Raw genomic sequence first — 17,046 nt, 5'->3', positions numbered from 1 at the left:
CGTGTTTGCCCAACTTTCCATTTTTGTATTACTTAAAGGAGTTATGAGATTGGTCACTGTTCGTTATCTTCACCTTTCATTATGCAAATATAAAATCATATAGTCAAGGAAGAAAAGATGCAATCATCACATATTAAGATCAAAATAAACCGTTTTATACGAGTTTGTACAGTATCAAGCATATCTATATTTTTACTTGAGATGATCACGTATTGCAGATGGCCTAGTGACACACAGTTGCTTTTGTACATAGATACAAAATTTAAAACATCCTAATTAGTGGTGATCATTATCGAATATAAGTGGTAGTACTAGAGGACCCAAAATGGCAAAGTTCTCCAAAGTATTCATAATAAAAACCTGGAATGCAACCGATTTATATAATCGCAGTAAAGGTCCTTCAACTGACTGCAATATTGATAGGACATAGAACATATATATTTCCCAATCATGGGCCCTTAAGGGGCAGCATGAAAATTCATACAAATGTATACATACATGAAAGGTGAAGATAACAAACAGTGATAAATCTCATAACTCCTATAATGTAAAACTTATACGGTACCAATTTTGATGCGCCAGATGCGCATTTCGACAAATAATGTCTCTTCAGTGATTCTCAACCGAAATGTCTGAAATCCGAAATAACAATAAACTTGTTAGAGCTATTTTAGGGAAAAACAGAATGCCAAAAAGTGGAGTTAAATTCATCTAAGGATAAGAGCTATGCATAAGGGAGATAATCCTTAATTTTGAAATTAATACAAAATAAAGCGTTGGGCAAATACTGACCCCTTGATACATGTATATCAGCACAGAAAAGAAGTGATTACATAACAAATAGTTTGAGTACAGTGTCACTATCTTTAATTGCATATATTTGTTTATAATAAATTTCCCAGTTAGATTTAGAATAGATGGATCTTCAGAACATAATATAGACATGAATTTATGTTCATCATTGGCTTTGTAGCCTTTGGCAACTCATTCCACTATTCGTCAAAACTCAAATGGAACTATGTGATTGTTGGATACCATAGGAATGATGATTAATGGTCAGCCTACTGATTCTCATCAATACTTGTCATCGACGCCTCACACTCAGAAGTGTGCCAAAAGGTTGGTCACACAAATCTGCCGCCTCTGTCACACAAATCTGCCGTCTCTGTCACACAAATCTGTCGTCTCTGTCACACAAAACTGCCGTCTCTGTGCAGATCTCAAGCTTTGTTAAGAGCATAGCCAGTTTTCGATAACAGGCTACAAAACGCTAAAATTGCAGTCTGCAGTTAATGATAGGGTCGAATAAGACCCGACGATCATCCTTATCAAAAGTTGTATCTATATAATCAATCAAAATAACAAAGATTTGGCTATATTTAGCAATAGTTTCATATAGTATTTGTGGACTACTGCGCTGGCCACACACCGCCATCAGATTTGGTACCGGCAATATGACATTCATTGTTTGAAATGTACCCAACAGCCTTTAGAGTGCTTTACGTAGTACGTCATCATACGATTAAAAGATAAGATTTCAAGTGTCTAGCTATCAACTAGAATGCGATACTTTTAACTCCATCCAGTGAGTTTTGTCAACAATACAGCCCCTTCCATTGGTCTTTATCTGAGAGCATCAATCAAAACAGCTATATAAATGAGATAGATTGTTCTTTTGAAACAAAGAGCGCGTACATGTTCATAATGATGCTTATATTTGCTGTGATATTTGGTGTTCTTCAACCGATGTGCGGTTTCCTTCTTGATCCAAATAAACCAGCACATAATTCCGGAGGAAACGATACCATTACCTTTATGACCCAACGTTTGGACAAGCTACAGGAACAAATGGTACAACAAAACAAAACGCTAGAAATTCAGGGACAGATGATGGGACAACTTTTAAATACATTGTCAGCTGTAAATCACTCGCTGTCAACACTCTTATCACGGGAACATCACAACGAAAATCAACTGTCCACGTTCTCTAGTGATTTGAATACAACACAGAGCATATTAAGTTCATTACAAGGAACAGTGTCTCGAAACCATCAACAAGTTTCCTCACTCTCCAGTCAATATACCACCATGTCCTCTAACTTGTCCACACTTTCCAGCGACTTGCAGATCGTTCAAAGTAGTTTAAGCTCGCTGCAAACAACGGTTTCTAGGAATCGGCATTATGCATCAAATCACATATCCTCTCTGACAAATCAGTATTCTAATTTGTCTACGACCTTGCAATATACCGAGACACTGGTTTCTACACTGGAACACAATTTGGAAGAGACTGTTATAACAAGTAAGAGTGTCATACACTAGTAACTAGTATTACCATGAGATAAATGTTTTATTACACGAGTAACTAGTATAACTATGCAGTAAATGTTTTATTACACTGATAACTAGTATTACCATGCAGTAACTGTTTTATTACACTAGTAACTAGTATTACCATGCAGTAACTGTTTTATTACACTAGTAACTAGTATTACCATGCAGTAACTGTTTTATTACACTAGTAACTAGTATTACCATGCAGTGACTGTTTTATTACACTAGTAACTAGTATTACCATGCAGTAACTGTTTTATTTCACAAGTAACTAGTATTACCATGCAGTAACTGTTTTATTACACTAGTAACTAGTATTACCATGCAGTAACTGTTTTATTACACTAGTAACTAGTATTACCATGCAGTAAACGTTTTATTACACAAGTAACTAGTATTACCATGCAGTAACTGTTTTATTACACTGGTAACTAGTATTACCATGCAGTAACTGTTTTATTACACTAGTAACTAGTATTACCATGCAGTAACTGTTTTATTACACTAGTAACTAGTATTACCATGCAGTAACTGTTTTATTTCACAAGTAACTAGTATTACCATGCAGTAACTGTTTTATTACACTAGTAACTAGTATTACCATGCAGTAACTGTTTTATTACACTGGTAACTAGTATTACCATGCAGTAACTGTTTTATTACACTAGTAACTAGTATTACCATGCAGTAACTGTTTTATTACACTAGTAACTAGTATTACCATGCAGTAAACGTTTTATTACACAAGTAACTAGTATTACCATGCAGTAAACGTCTTATTCTGGTACATTATGTATAATCCTGAACTTGCTGTCTACCTTTTCTTGAAAAAAATAACATAATGATATCTATATTCTTTTTTTTATAGACACGGGAAATTTTACCAATTTTCTCTAAAATTAGATGCTGTTATAAGACAGTAATACCCGCACACAAGTGTTTGCCTTTAGATATACTCCCCGTCGATTATGTGTAACTAGCAAAGAAGCCACAATAGTTATTTTATAATTTACTAGAATATACATTGTACACGATCAAATTTAGCATAAAATGCGCAGGTGAAAATATGGCCCCTGGGAGGACAATATACCCGCTATATTACCAGGAATGATATTTCAATTACAAATACATTATGTATAAGAAGATTTTAGATATATATTTTTTAAAAATACTAACAAATAACGTTTTCAATCTTCATAGATATATTTTATTTCATTTAATAACTTAAAACGTCTATCGGAGTCTTAAAGGAATGTTTTATCAAATACTCATAGACTGACTGATATTGATGAAATTAGGTGAAGATAACGAACAGTGATCAACCTCATAACTCCTTTAAGTTATGTCAGTCTGTGTTTGTAAAGTATTGGTATGAAAAAGGTTTAAAATTTGTCCATGATTTATTAGATACAAATTAGATACAAACAGTAATATACTATGTCTTAAAACCTTCAAAATCAATTTAACATTAAGAATACCCATTTGACGTACACATGAATCAAGCAAGCCATACTGACAGATGTAAAGAAGTTTAATTTCTATAAAGAGGAAGCATTCTTAAACCATACATTGTATTGAATATCAAAATTTTTGTATTATCAAAAAAGGGATCTAAGTCCATGTATATAATTTCAAATAAACAAATGGTGATGCTAGTTGGTGAAAAATGTGGGAAAGATATTTCAACATCACACAAAAACAGTGGAAAGTGATATATGATATCCCTTTTTCAACCACACAAATAGTAATTACAATGGTTGCAATTCAGAATTAATCATTACATTCTGACTACAAATAATTTTATGTTTAAAATGGGCAACATAAACTAATATTTGTGAGATTTGTGTAAAAACGAAGAAAAAACAATTTATCACCTGTTGTGGGATTGCTCCATTGTCCAACAGATACTTGGAGAGTTCATTAATCTTTGAAAGTAAAAAAAAATTTCATTATAAACTTGGATGCCACTATCTTCATATTTTGGAGAATTGAACAAAAGTGAATCAGCCAAAACATTTAATATTATATCAATGTCCACAAAACATTATAAATATAAGATGAGATGTTTAAATGATAAATGCAAAGTCTGGTAAATGAAATAAAGGGTATGTTAAGAGCCTTACTTTCATATGAAACTAATAAAATTATAGATTTCAATATCAACTGGATAAAAATGGTCCTTTATTATTGATGATATCTATTCATGTTTTATCATAATAGTATATTTATTCATTTGGAAATAAACGTTATAACACACCAAAAAAAAAAAAAAAAAAAAAAAAAAAAAGAGATTCATAACATGCATCAATTTACAGCGAAATTTGGACTCTGAAATCTCTTAACACATTTTTTTATTTCGGAAAAAAAATCCCACCTTTTTTAGAAGAAAAATTGAGAGCTTGTATCACTCTTTCGATAGTGAAATAATTCTTCATACAAGCTGCCGTTTTAACAAACCATTGAATAAAATTTTGATGTAATGCTCAACCTCAAATGTTACTGCAGACTGCAGACACCGTTCACTAGTGAAATTATAATCTTGAACAAGAGTTGGCAGAAGATAACATAGCTCGCCTTTAGGGTTAAAGTTTTTGAAAGTATGTCAAAGTCCATGATCACTAGGGCAAAAGTTGATATCGTATGAAAAGTCAGGTCATTGAGGCATTTGAATATGAAATGTCAAATCCTTATCCTCCATGGTTCAAAAGATATAGCCAAGTTTAAAGTTTGTAAAGTCAATAATTTAATGTATTCGTATGCGAATCACCCTTGGAGTAAAAGATATAACCGAGGTCAAAGTTTTTGAAAAGTAAGTGAAAGTTCAATTCCAAAGTCACTAGGTAAAATATGTTGGTACCAAAGGTCCTTTTATGAGACATCAAAGTGTGAAATATCAAAACCTTATTTCCTTTAGTTAAAACAGATATAAATTGTACTCCTAATTTTTTTTAAAAAAGTAGTTCAAAGTTCAGGGTCAAGGTTATAAGGTCAAAAGTCATGGTACCAAAAGCAAAGTATCTTCATGATGCATCTACATGTGAATTATTAAAGCCCTATTACCCTTGGTTCAAAATATATAGCCCAAGTTAAAACGTTTGAAAAGTAGGTGAAATTCGAGGTCACCAGGTCAAAAAAGTATTGGTAAAAAATAAAGGTCTCTTCATGAGGCAGTTTTATATAAAATACGAAACCCTAATCACCTTTAGTTAAATGCGCATCTGGTGCATCTGGTGCATCAAAATTGGTACCGTATAAGTTTTACATTAAAACGATATAACCCAAATTAAAAGTTTGGAAAGGTAGGTCAACGTCCAAACACAAGGTCAATAGGTCAAACATCTTGGTACCAAATGAATGATCTGATGCCGAAGCCTATATATTGAATATCAAAATCCTATCCCCATTGGTTCAAAAGATATAGCCCAGTATAAAGTTTTTGAAAAGTATTTCAAGGTTACGGTGACTAGGTCAAGATTTTTTGTACCAAAAGAAAGGTCTCTTCGTGAGTCATCTGTATGTAAAATATCAAAACCACATATCCCTTGGTTCAATTGATATAGCCCAGGTTGAAGTTTTCTCTTTAAAGTTTGATTCCGACATAGAGGTAATATCGCGCTTTCGAGCTAAAAATTAGAAATTACTTATATCCACATAAATGTATAGAATATAATAACAATAATAATGCAAACAGTTGATAAGACGAACGAGTGATAGGGAGAACGAATTATATAGCAAACTGACTTGGGGCGAACGATACACCTAAATTCTACCTAAACTTGTTCATTACGGTTTGCACATGGGTGTATAATTTTAAATGCTGGATTATTTCTTTAAAAAATTTGGTTTGTGCAGTTATAAAGAATTCAAATCATGTTTTATAAATGGATAATTACTATGATGTTGGTATAAGTTAGTATGTGTAACGTGTCATTACTACGGCCGGGCTTATATGTAATAGAATCTCAAGAGATTACGGGTGCGTATACATGTAGGAGAATCTCACGAGACTACGGGTGGGTATACATGTAGCAGTATCTCACGAGCGTAAGGGTGGGCTTATATATATATATATATATATATATATATATATATATATATATAATGTGGCATTGATATATGTGGCATTCAATTAGACATTTAAATATATCGACGACGTTTTGTCTATTAACAATAATAACTTTCATTCATATATCGATTCGATATATCCCTGTGAGCTCGAAATAAAGGACACCACAGAGTCCTCAACTTCTGCTTCATACTTAGATATTCTATTGAAAGTAGACAATAACGGCAAACTGACAACTCAACTGTATGACAAACGGAATGATTTCAGCTTCTCCGTCGTCAACTTCCCATATTCATGTAGCAATATTTCATTATCACCTGCATATGGTGTTTATATCTCTCAACTGATTTGATACGCAGGAGCTTGTTCTGCGTATAATCAGTTTTTAAATCGAGGCAAGCTACTGACAAACAAGTTGATGGTACAGGGGTTTCAACAGTCTCGATTGAAGTAAGCATTTCGCAAATTCTATGGTCCTTGTAACGATCTAGTTCGTCAATACAACCTATCAATGCGTCAAATGCTGTCTGACTGTTTCATACCGATTGTTAGGCCGCTCTTGGCACATTGATTTTGACTACGGATAACTCCGTTTACCTGATCAGGATATAGGACTCACGGCGGGTGTGACCGGTCGACAGGGGATACTTACTCCTCCTAGGCACCAAATCCCACCCCTGTGTGTCCAGGGGTCCGTGTTTGCCCAACTATCTATTTTGTATTGCCTATAGGAGTTATGAGATTGATCACTGTTCGTTATCTTCGCCTTTCATATAAAAAGCACTAAAATCCAACAACACTCAACATCCCTATAGTGGAATTGTTAAAAGTATATCAAATTCTGATTCATTTCATAAATATATGTTGATAATCTTAAGACAAGATGCTAGGGATGAATTAACATAAAGCATGGATGCTCAATCTAAACTTGGTATGCATATTTATTCAATTTAAATAACATTTAAATAACATCTGCTTTAATGCTGTTGATATCACATTGAAACAAATTAGTCGGTTTTTAAGGAAGCTAGGAATTATAAATATCACGATCCCAAGGGTAGGGCTTTTTGTACCAGGATGGGACCAAAATGGTCATTATGATTCAATATGTGTGTTAACATTCGAACGTGTTTAACCTCTTGATACATGTGAAAGGTGACGATAACGAACAGAGTTCAATCTCATAACTCCCATAAGCAATACAAAATAAAGACTTGGGCAAACACGGACCCTGGATAAACCATAGGTGGAATCAGGTGCCTATGAGGAGTAAGCATTTCCTGTCGACCGGTCACACTCGCTGTGAGCCCTATATCTTGATCAGGTAAACGTAAATGTAGCATACCATCCAATTCTTTTCAAATTTAGCATATCTCGGGTAAGGATAGGAATGAGGCACCCTGCGGACATAGGGGCGGGACAAATTGTAGTGATTATTGTCTTTATCATTTGAAATACGTCTTTGAATTTCCTTATAGGTATAAACATTAATAGCATATTTAGGAAAAGCACAAAAGGTTGTACCACAATTATGAATTTTCCAACCCTATAGTTTTGACCCTACGATGAGTCCAAAATAGTTACTAGTATATCGTGTTAGCATTTCATCAGTATAGGCACTTTCGGGAGCATTTATGTTTTCAGAACACAACTTGTTTTATACTGTTGCTGAATAATAGAATCTATATCTCATAATCCTTGGAGCTAGAAATACTTTTAACTAATAACAAGGGATGCTTACTCCTTTTATGCTCATTGTTTTCGAAAGGATTTTAATCTTTTTATAAAAATACTACAGATAGCATTTCAATAATTTTCAGGAGAGACATTCCAAAGAAATTGCAGGGGAAATTTGTTTGTTTGATACCTTGCGTCGTAAATTCAGAATAAATTTTTAATCAATTGCATTAGATCTCAGCTGCTTAACTAATACACAGGAAGTTTTTTTATTGATGAAGTTTAAGATTACAGTAAGAATTAGTATCAAATCAGGTTACTAGTATGCGTGAAAAACTTAATTCTTACATAAATTCTTTCAAATTTACTTTAATGTTTACAAAGACACCTGGATTGCTGAAGGAAACTACCCTGGGATGGGACGTCTGCAACTCTACTATCATGATAAATGGGGTACAGTCTGTGATGATGACTTCACCAGTAACAGCGCGAAGGTTGCATGCAGACAACGTGGTTACGCATGGTATCAAATTTTATTCATTATAGATTTTATGTGTCACAAATTCACTTGTTGAAAAATTGAATCGTGCCATTTACGATCGGGTATTTTAGATGAATGCAAAAATGCCTGATAATTCCCAATGGAACCCTTTTCTATCCAATTTTTAAGAAGCCTTAAGTTAAGACCACTTAACAGAATCAAAACTGTTTCTATTAGTAATCAGTAGATTCTAGTAAATATCATGTTTTTTATGCAATACGAGTTTTAGAAGAGTTGGGTTGATTATAAACACGGTAAATATTAATACAGTAAATTGTCTTAGGATATCTACCACGAGAATAGGTAGAGGAAAATCATATACAAGTATAATATACAAAATACCTCTGTGTACGATGATAGTAATCTCTTTAAAATAGATCATAATAGCCAGCTTATCATAATAAAAAGTTAGCATTTATTATTCTATTATCTAATTGTATCTTTAAAAATCTTAGTACTAGTATTGATCAGGTACATTTTCATCAAAAAGTCATTTATAAATTTTCCCCACGCACTTTAGGAAGCATGCGATAGCTAGAGGTTCTGCATACTTTGGACGAGGAGTGGGAGATATCGTGCTTGATGATGTCTCCTGCAGGGGTGACGAATCCTCGCTTGCACTGTGCCGCCATCGAGAATTTGGACAAAATGATTGTAACCATGGTGAAGATGTAGGGGTAATATGTTGTAAGTTCATTTTTGATGTACCAAACCGGAACCGTCTTGAATCTAATATAACAGCTAAGCACTCATAAGCAAGATTTAACGAACTGATGAAAGTAAGTAAGCATTTCTTAATTTAATTTTTCGGCATCTATTTTAAATCAGAAAGCAAAGCAAATTCTTCAATTTGTTAATTTTGTTCACCAACTACAGTCTACATCTCTTATAATGAAGTCGCTTATATTGAGGTAACAATCACCGATAACATCATTTATATATCTAACATTGGATATATTGAATTTTGGACATAATGAACAATTTAGGTTGGTTCCCTGCATTTCAATAGATTCAAAGTTGACTGTAGTAGTATCAACAAACATCATACTATATGAATATGCAAACTTTGTTTCATACAATATGCCCTGCGACACATACAAGCTGATGGACAACTAGAGATAATATATCTTTGTTGCTAAAATTTGAGCATGCATTTTAAAAAGACATCCTTAACATTTTTATGTTTAAAATCTATATCATGTAAATAAGAGGCACTCATTTGCCACTTTAAATTTACCTTTCCTCTTATATTTCAGTGGACATTCGCTTGGTGGGAGGCTCATCGCACAGGCAAGGCAGAGTAGAGATAAGGTTAGGGAAAACGTGGGGAACTGTATGCGACAATGAATGGGATGTCGAAGATGCACGTGTTGTTTGCAGAATGCTAGGATATAACGGGTAAATACAAGTGTCTCGGAACACTTAATGAACATTACTGTGATAAGATATGTTACATGCTGCTCAGTTTATTCGATATCTTTATAGACATTCACACAATGTCTACAATTCATACGAAAATCTGGATCTTTGAAATTGACATGCGCAGTAACTAGAGAGTAAAATGCTAATATAACAAAGCATTATAAAACCTCCCTTAAATTAAAAGACATCTGTTTTGGGTGATAGATTGATAGAATCCTTTATGAGTTCGAGTGTGGTATTGGGTAATTCCATCGAGGGGACGAGATCCGCAGTCTGGGGCGAGGATTGACGAGTCCAAGACAACGAATTTTGTTCCAGAGATGGAATTTTCCTATCCAACTTGAATAAATAATAAAGTATTACTTTTTTCACATTTTCCCCAGAGTTTAGTGCATTAATTCAAGGGCTTTGAGAAAATTCAAAATGATGAAAGCTTAAATGCAAAAACTAATTAGACAAGCAGAAAGAACATACCCCAAAATGGTTGACACAGTAAAAAAAAAACAAAAAAAAAAAAAACTCAGCTGTGTCTCCATCTTACACTGCTGCGACGTGATTAATCATGATACAATGTATATATATTTATTATGATTTACGTTAGATGTTGAAACAAAATAATTTGTATTGCGATTTAATGTAGCTTTTTGTGGACAATCTCGAGTTTTTTTTTAAAGATAGTGTTAACTATTTTGGGGTATTCTATTTGTAATTAAATTTCTATTAAAGTTTAAATGATTATTTTAATCATTTTGAATTTGAAGAAAACGCCGTCTGACACTGGTCATATAAACACAGCTGTCTTGCATCAGAAAACCTTGTCTTACATTGATAATAATATGAAAAACAGTAACCTCACATGAACAAAGCTGTCTATGCACAATAAATGGCGTCAGCCTTCAGCCTAAGTTTAAAAAAACTTAACTTTTCACTGCAACGTCATATAATTTTAAGAAGTAAATTGTTCTTTATTTATCTTATTGCAACAATAGAATAACGATTTAGGTTCCATTGCAAATTGGGGTATATAAAATCATCGATAGGTGAATTTTATTATTGGATTTTCTTAGCCTTATAACAAAAGTACCACTAACGGTACACTATACGTCCGTGAAAAGCTACCATAGGGTGTTTTTCTTTCACCATGATTTGTAGACCTTGGCCTCAAGTAGTATCAGCAATCATCAAGGTGTGACATACTTTCTTTGCAGCGTAAAAATAGACAAACCAAATACTCTCTATGTAATGCTTCCACTTGACATAAGGCATATTTGTACCATGTGTACTAAGTGTGATAGTCCTAGCCCTAAAGGTTTGGTGGGTATTCTGCGCTACTACGACTTTGACCTTGAGAAACAGTAGACATCCTCCACTTGGCAATGAGTGTATGTGTACCAAGTTTGACAATCCTAGCTCCAACAGTTCGGTCTGTATCCTGCCTATAAAGTTTTCCTATTAAGTGATATACGACCTTGATTATGAACCTCTGACCTTGAAAAATAATAGGTATCTTCCTCTCATCATGGTGATCAAATGTACATATACCAAGTTGTGATATCCTAGAGCTTACGGTTTGGTGTGTATCCTGTCTATAAGGTTTTCCTACTAAATGTTACTACGACGTTGATGTTTGACCTCTGACCTTAAACAACAGGATCCTCTTCTCTTAATATGTATACGGTGTGACCGTTGGACCGAGCGAAGCATATACGTAACTCCGTGTCCCGAGTGGTAATCATAATTCCGTTAAGTACAGTAGATTATGATTCATTTAAAAATATATATTTTGAATGAAATTTCCTTGCGCTAAACACCCAGTAACATCTCAATATTAAAGGAGTTTATATGGGGACAACAGTTTTACATGATCCGCCTATTCATTGAACGCCGGAAATAAAACGCAAGGCGACGTAAACTGTGCATTGTGACGTCACATTTAGCCTCGACTTTTTTTCTCTCTCTTTTTCAAAGCAAACAATTATAAAACAACAATAATACATCCCGTATGCAATGAAAAAGGCCGTTAAAACTAAACAAAATTAACCAATAACTTCAAAATGTTCAAAATGTAACCGTAATTTTATCGTATATTCTTATTCAAAGGAACTCATGAACTCGTTCATTTATTTAGTCGTATTACGGTTTTATATGTATTTATTTCCTAAAACCTGTTACAATGATAATTATACTATTCACTTTGAACAAACTGAGTGTTTAAATTACGAATTGCACGTTAGATTCTTCTATTATTGGCAATAAAAATAAAACACGAATAACTGTTGAAGCAGGTAATGAAAAAATAAATGGCGGCGCCCATATGGATCACGAAAATTTCAGTGAACGTATATAGAGATTATCTCTTTTTCATTTGCTGATTTTGACTTTTTTTCTTTTACATACGTGTTACCTTTAGAGACTTGCTTCGTGGACGGGCCTTCGGCCCGTCCGAGCTTCGCTCGGTATAATGATGATTAAATGTACCAAGTTGTAAAATCCTGGAGCATACAGTTCGATCTGTTTCCTATCCACAAGGTTCGGACAGAGGGACAGACGGGCGAGGTCATCAAATAATACGTCCAGTCTTTGACGGGCGTATAAAACTTTATAAGGCTGATGTAGATGTTCTGCTGAGAATACACCTTTATATGCCCTTCAGATAAAGAAGATATACAAACCATCAATAGTCTATTTCTTGATCATAAGCACGGCGATGAATACCACCCGTATCAAAAACTAAAAGCTTGTAAAAATTGAGGTGGCATATACAAAGTTCGCTACAAAATCTATGACAATTGATTCCTTCACGCAAAGTTATGCTTTTATATGAATGTTTATTTTAAAGTCTGTATTGACGATAAGTAAAAATGTGAATTAATAAGTGATGTGTCTTCACACTCTTGCACATCAACAATACAACGAAACAATAGATATTTAACATCAACAATACAACGAAACAATAGATATTTAACATCAACAATACCACAACAAAACAATAGCTATTTAACATCAACAATACCACAACAAAACAATAGATATTTAACATCAACAGTGCAACAGTTGTCATAACAATAGATATTTAACGCTTATATACATTGACTCAAACACTATTCATTCTATAAATTGATGTATTTAAACTGCAAGCTTAGCCTTTATGAATGTTTTATCTTAATCTACAAATATATATTGGAGAGTACAGAACAGCCGATTTTGAAAGCGCTATAGACAGGCTTATTCCTTTCAACAAGTATTACAAAACAACCCTTAAAAGTGAACAAGAATTGCATTCTCCAAAATTCAAGACCTGAATGCATGTACATCAAATCAAACCAACAAAAATGAAAATAAATATAGTATATATATACAACTTGCTTCATAGGCAAAACATCACCCACTATTACAGAATGATAAGCCACATTGTTTAAACATCATGAAAATTGAAGGACAGTAAGTCATGAAATAGTGCACTTGTTATTTGCAGTGCATACTCAAATGTCTGAGCTTGCCATAAAGATTGCAAAAAATTTCGAAAATGGAAATTGATTTTACAAGATTTCAGACACATCATCAAAATAATCCTTTAACATACTAAGATAACAAACTAAAATTACTTAACACTGGCCTGGTGTCTTAACTATAATTATAGGTCACATCAGAAGAACTATAGATCTCTGCAAGCTGGCCATTGGGTAGTTAAAAACAAAACCAAAAGAATTCCTTCCCCCTTTTTTGAACATATATACTATGTAAAGCTGTGAACTTAATTTGATAGAAAATTTTGATATACTGCAGAACCGTAAAAGAATTTTCCAATGCCCATTTTGGTCAAGGAAGCGGTCAGATATGGTTGGAAAATGTCAACTGCAATGGAACGGAGAGTTCCATAGCTCTGTGTCCTTCCAATGGATTTGGAACACATAACTGCACACATGGAGAGGATGCGGGAGTAATTTGTCATTAGAGGTGTAAAAAATTTATTGTAATTAGAGCTGTATTTAATAATCATAGCCAAAATAATTTTATTGTATGACGATACAGAGAGTAATTGTAACCAGAATTATTTTCAATAAACATAACCGATACTTCACATTGTTTGCTGATTTTATTCTAGAACTAAGCAGTGTGTATTTAAAAAAAACCCAACAAACAATCAAGTATTCAAAATCAAGATAAACAGGTCAAATGATCCAAAAGAAGTAAACAGTTTAAGTTTTTAATGATAATAATTATTTCATTAGCAAAATCACAGGAGAAGGAAATGTGACATTTTATGCAAAAATCTATTAGAATGAGTGAAATTCTATCCACCCACAAACACTTACATATACATATATCCACCAAAATATCAGGATTATATAAGACCCTACATAATATGTACTCAGTTCAAGTCGACACCATGTATATTAACAATTATTCTTCTACTGCATTCAAACTTTTAATTACAAATATGAAAGACGAACATAACGAACAGTGATCAATCTCATAACTCCTATAAACAATGAAAAGTAGAGAGTTGGGCAAACACGGACCCCTGGATATACCAGAGGTGAGATCAAATGCCTAGGACGAGTAAGCATCCCCTGTTGACCTTTCATACCCATCGTGAGCCCTTATCAGAAACCTGCCTCTATTTTCAAACTGAGCACACGCAGAACAAGCTCTTGCGCATCGAATCAGTTGAGATATATACACATCATATGTATGTGATAATAGAATATTGCTACATATATATGCGAATTTTACGATGGAGAAGCTGAAATCATCCCGTTTGTCATAAAGTTGAGTTGTTAGTTTGCCGATATACAAGAGCTTGTTCTGCGTATGATCTGATTTTAAATCGATGCAGCCTTTCAGTTACCCTTGTGTTTTCAGATGCAAGTAACATTACAGATTGTGCATTTACTGTAGAATTTGTTTAGGCCTATCACTCACGGTAAAAGTTTTAATACCTATGTATTGAAATGAGAAAAGTGCATATGTTATACAAGAAAATCGTCTGGATACTATCCCATCGTTTGGTCAAATGCTGTCTGACATGTTCATACCGATTGCTAGGCCGTTCTTGTCACATAATACTACGGATTACTCCGTTTACCTGATCAAGACATAGGGTTCACGGTGGGTGTGACTGATCAACAGGGGATGCTTACTCCTCGTAGGCACCTGGTCCCACCTCTGTATGTCCAGGGGTCTATGTTTGTCCAACTCTTGAATTTGTATTTTTATAGAAGTTATGAATTTGACCACGATTTGTTATCTTCACTTTTCATAAATTGAATTTGGTCTGCATAATCTTCCGGCCCGCAATGCTACTACTGCAGCTAATCAAAGTATTTGTGATCGAATATCGATGGAAATGAGACTCGGCTAAATATTGATTACTGTTTGTTATCTTCACCTCTTCACGTTATGCAGAAAAACATATTTAAAGCACCAGCGTATGGATATAAAAAAAATTGGGTGGATAAAGCCATTTTTCTGTCTTTATTGTTCGAGGCCTGTTGCACTATAACAGGCGAGCAAGTTCCTATATACGTGTTTGAGTTTTTAATCTATAATATTTTTAATGTTCGGTTGAACTGATTAATAAGAACATGAAAGTGAAGACCCCTAGACACCTCTGAGGGGATATCAGGTGCCTTGGAGGAGTAAGCATCCATGCTGACCGATCACATCCACCATAAGCTTGATAAAATAATTTGTACGCTAAAATATTATAATTAGCACTGAAGAAACATAATTAAAGCAAGCCAATGAAAAGAGGACTTAAACAATTGTGTTATTCATCCTTTAAGACTTAAAGCGAAATGTTTCGATTTCATTACCTAATTATTCTTTATATAGATTTATTTATCAATCGGTGTTGACATTTTATTTTCAGTCATAACTGTAAGTATTTCATTATCTGATACAAGACAGTTACGTTTGACAAATCATCTTTTTACGTATTTACAAAATAATTTGTCATACATTCCTTTCTATATTTACACAAGAAATAAATTCTTATAAACAGGCCAACATCTTATACAACACCTTACTACATGTGCTATAACTATTCCAGCTGGACATTTCATTATTGGTGATGACAAAATAGATAAAAATGACGACCCAAAATCACATTTTGATATGTCCGAGAATAAAACAGCCCCGATCATTCAATTGGCGACAGAACGTCATTTCTTTTCAATTCTGTCAAAGATTATGCCAGAATATGGGCTTAATATGAAAACGAATTACTTGATACTTTGTCAAAATAGATAAAAAGTATAAGGAAAAGATAACGAGCAGTTGCCAAACTCAAAAATCATATGAAGAATACACCAAAAGTAGTTGGACAAATACGGATCCTTGGACATACCAGAGGTGGGATAATGTGCCGAGAAGAATAAAGCTTCCCATGTCAACCGGTTACACCCGCCGTGAGCCCTATAAAAGACGGAGACAATGAAAAGTGATCAATCTCATAACTCCTATAAGTGGGATCAGGGGCCTAGGAGGAGTAAACATTCCCTATCCGCCGGTCACACCGCCGTGAGCCCTCCATCTTGATCAGGTAAACGGAGTTATCCGTAGTCAAAATCAATTTGCCAAGAAGGGCCTAACAATCGGTATGGAACACGTCAGAAAGCATTTCACCTAATGATAGATTGTAGAAACAAACTATATCGTTATAACGACCATATAATTTGTGGATTGCTATATTTAAACGAGTCTATTGAAACCGCTGCACCATGAACTTGCTTTTCGGTAGACTGCCTCGATTTCAAAACTGACCATATGCAAAACAAGCTCTTGTGTATCGATTCAATTGAGAGATATAAACACCATATGCAGGTGATAATGGAACATTTAAGAATTGAATAGCACTTTTGAGCTATTTTAAGCAAATTCTAAGAATCGCAATAGCGATTCACAGAGAATTTGGTTCAAATCTATGTCTGTTCATATTGACCATGAACAGCTTGAAAGTGCTGTTCAATTCTTATTTTTATATTCAATTACTAAATCACCG

The 17,046-nt window shown here is 33.9% G+C and overlaps 1 protein-coding gene across 1 annotated transcript in view; it reads left to right on the top strand.

Moving 5' to 3' along the window:
* LOC125660337 (deleted in malignant brain tumors 1 protein-like) overlaps nt 1-17,046 on the top strand; it is a 34,594-nt gene that overhangs the window by 6,906 nt on the left and 10,642 nt on the right. The window contains exons 5-9 of the mRNA XM_056150721.1: nt 1,561-2,302; nt 8,462-8,600; nt 9,139-9,305; nt 9,875-10,016; nt 13,827-13,992. Of these exons, the coding sequence (XP_056006696.1) occupies nt 1,561-2,302; nt 8,462-8,600; nt 9,139-9,305; nt 9,875-10,016; nt 13,827-13,992 (1,356 nt within the window). The remainder of the gene's footprint in view (nt 1-1,560; nt 2,303-8,461; nt 8,601-9,138; nt 9,306-9,874; nt 10,017-13,826; nt 13,993-17,046) is intronic.

The sequence above is a fragment of the Ostrea edulis genome, chromosome 9 (assembly GCF_947568905.1).
Source record: "Ostrea edulis chromosome 9, xbOstEdul1.1, whole genome shotgun sequence".
NCBI lineage: Eukaryota > Metazoa > Mollusca > Bivalvia > Ostreida > Ostreidae > Ostrea > Ostrea edulis.
This window is presented reverse-complemented; position numbering and strand designations above follow the sequence as displayed.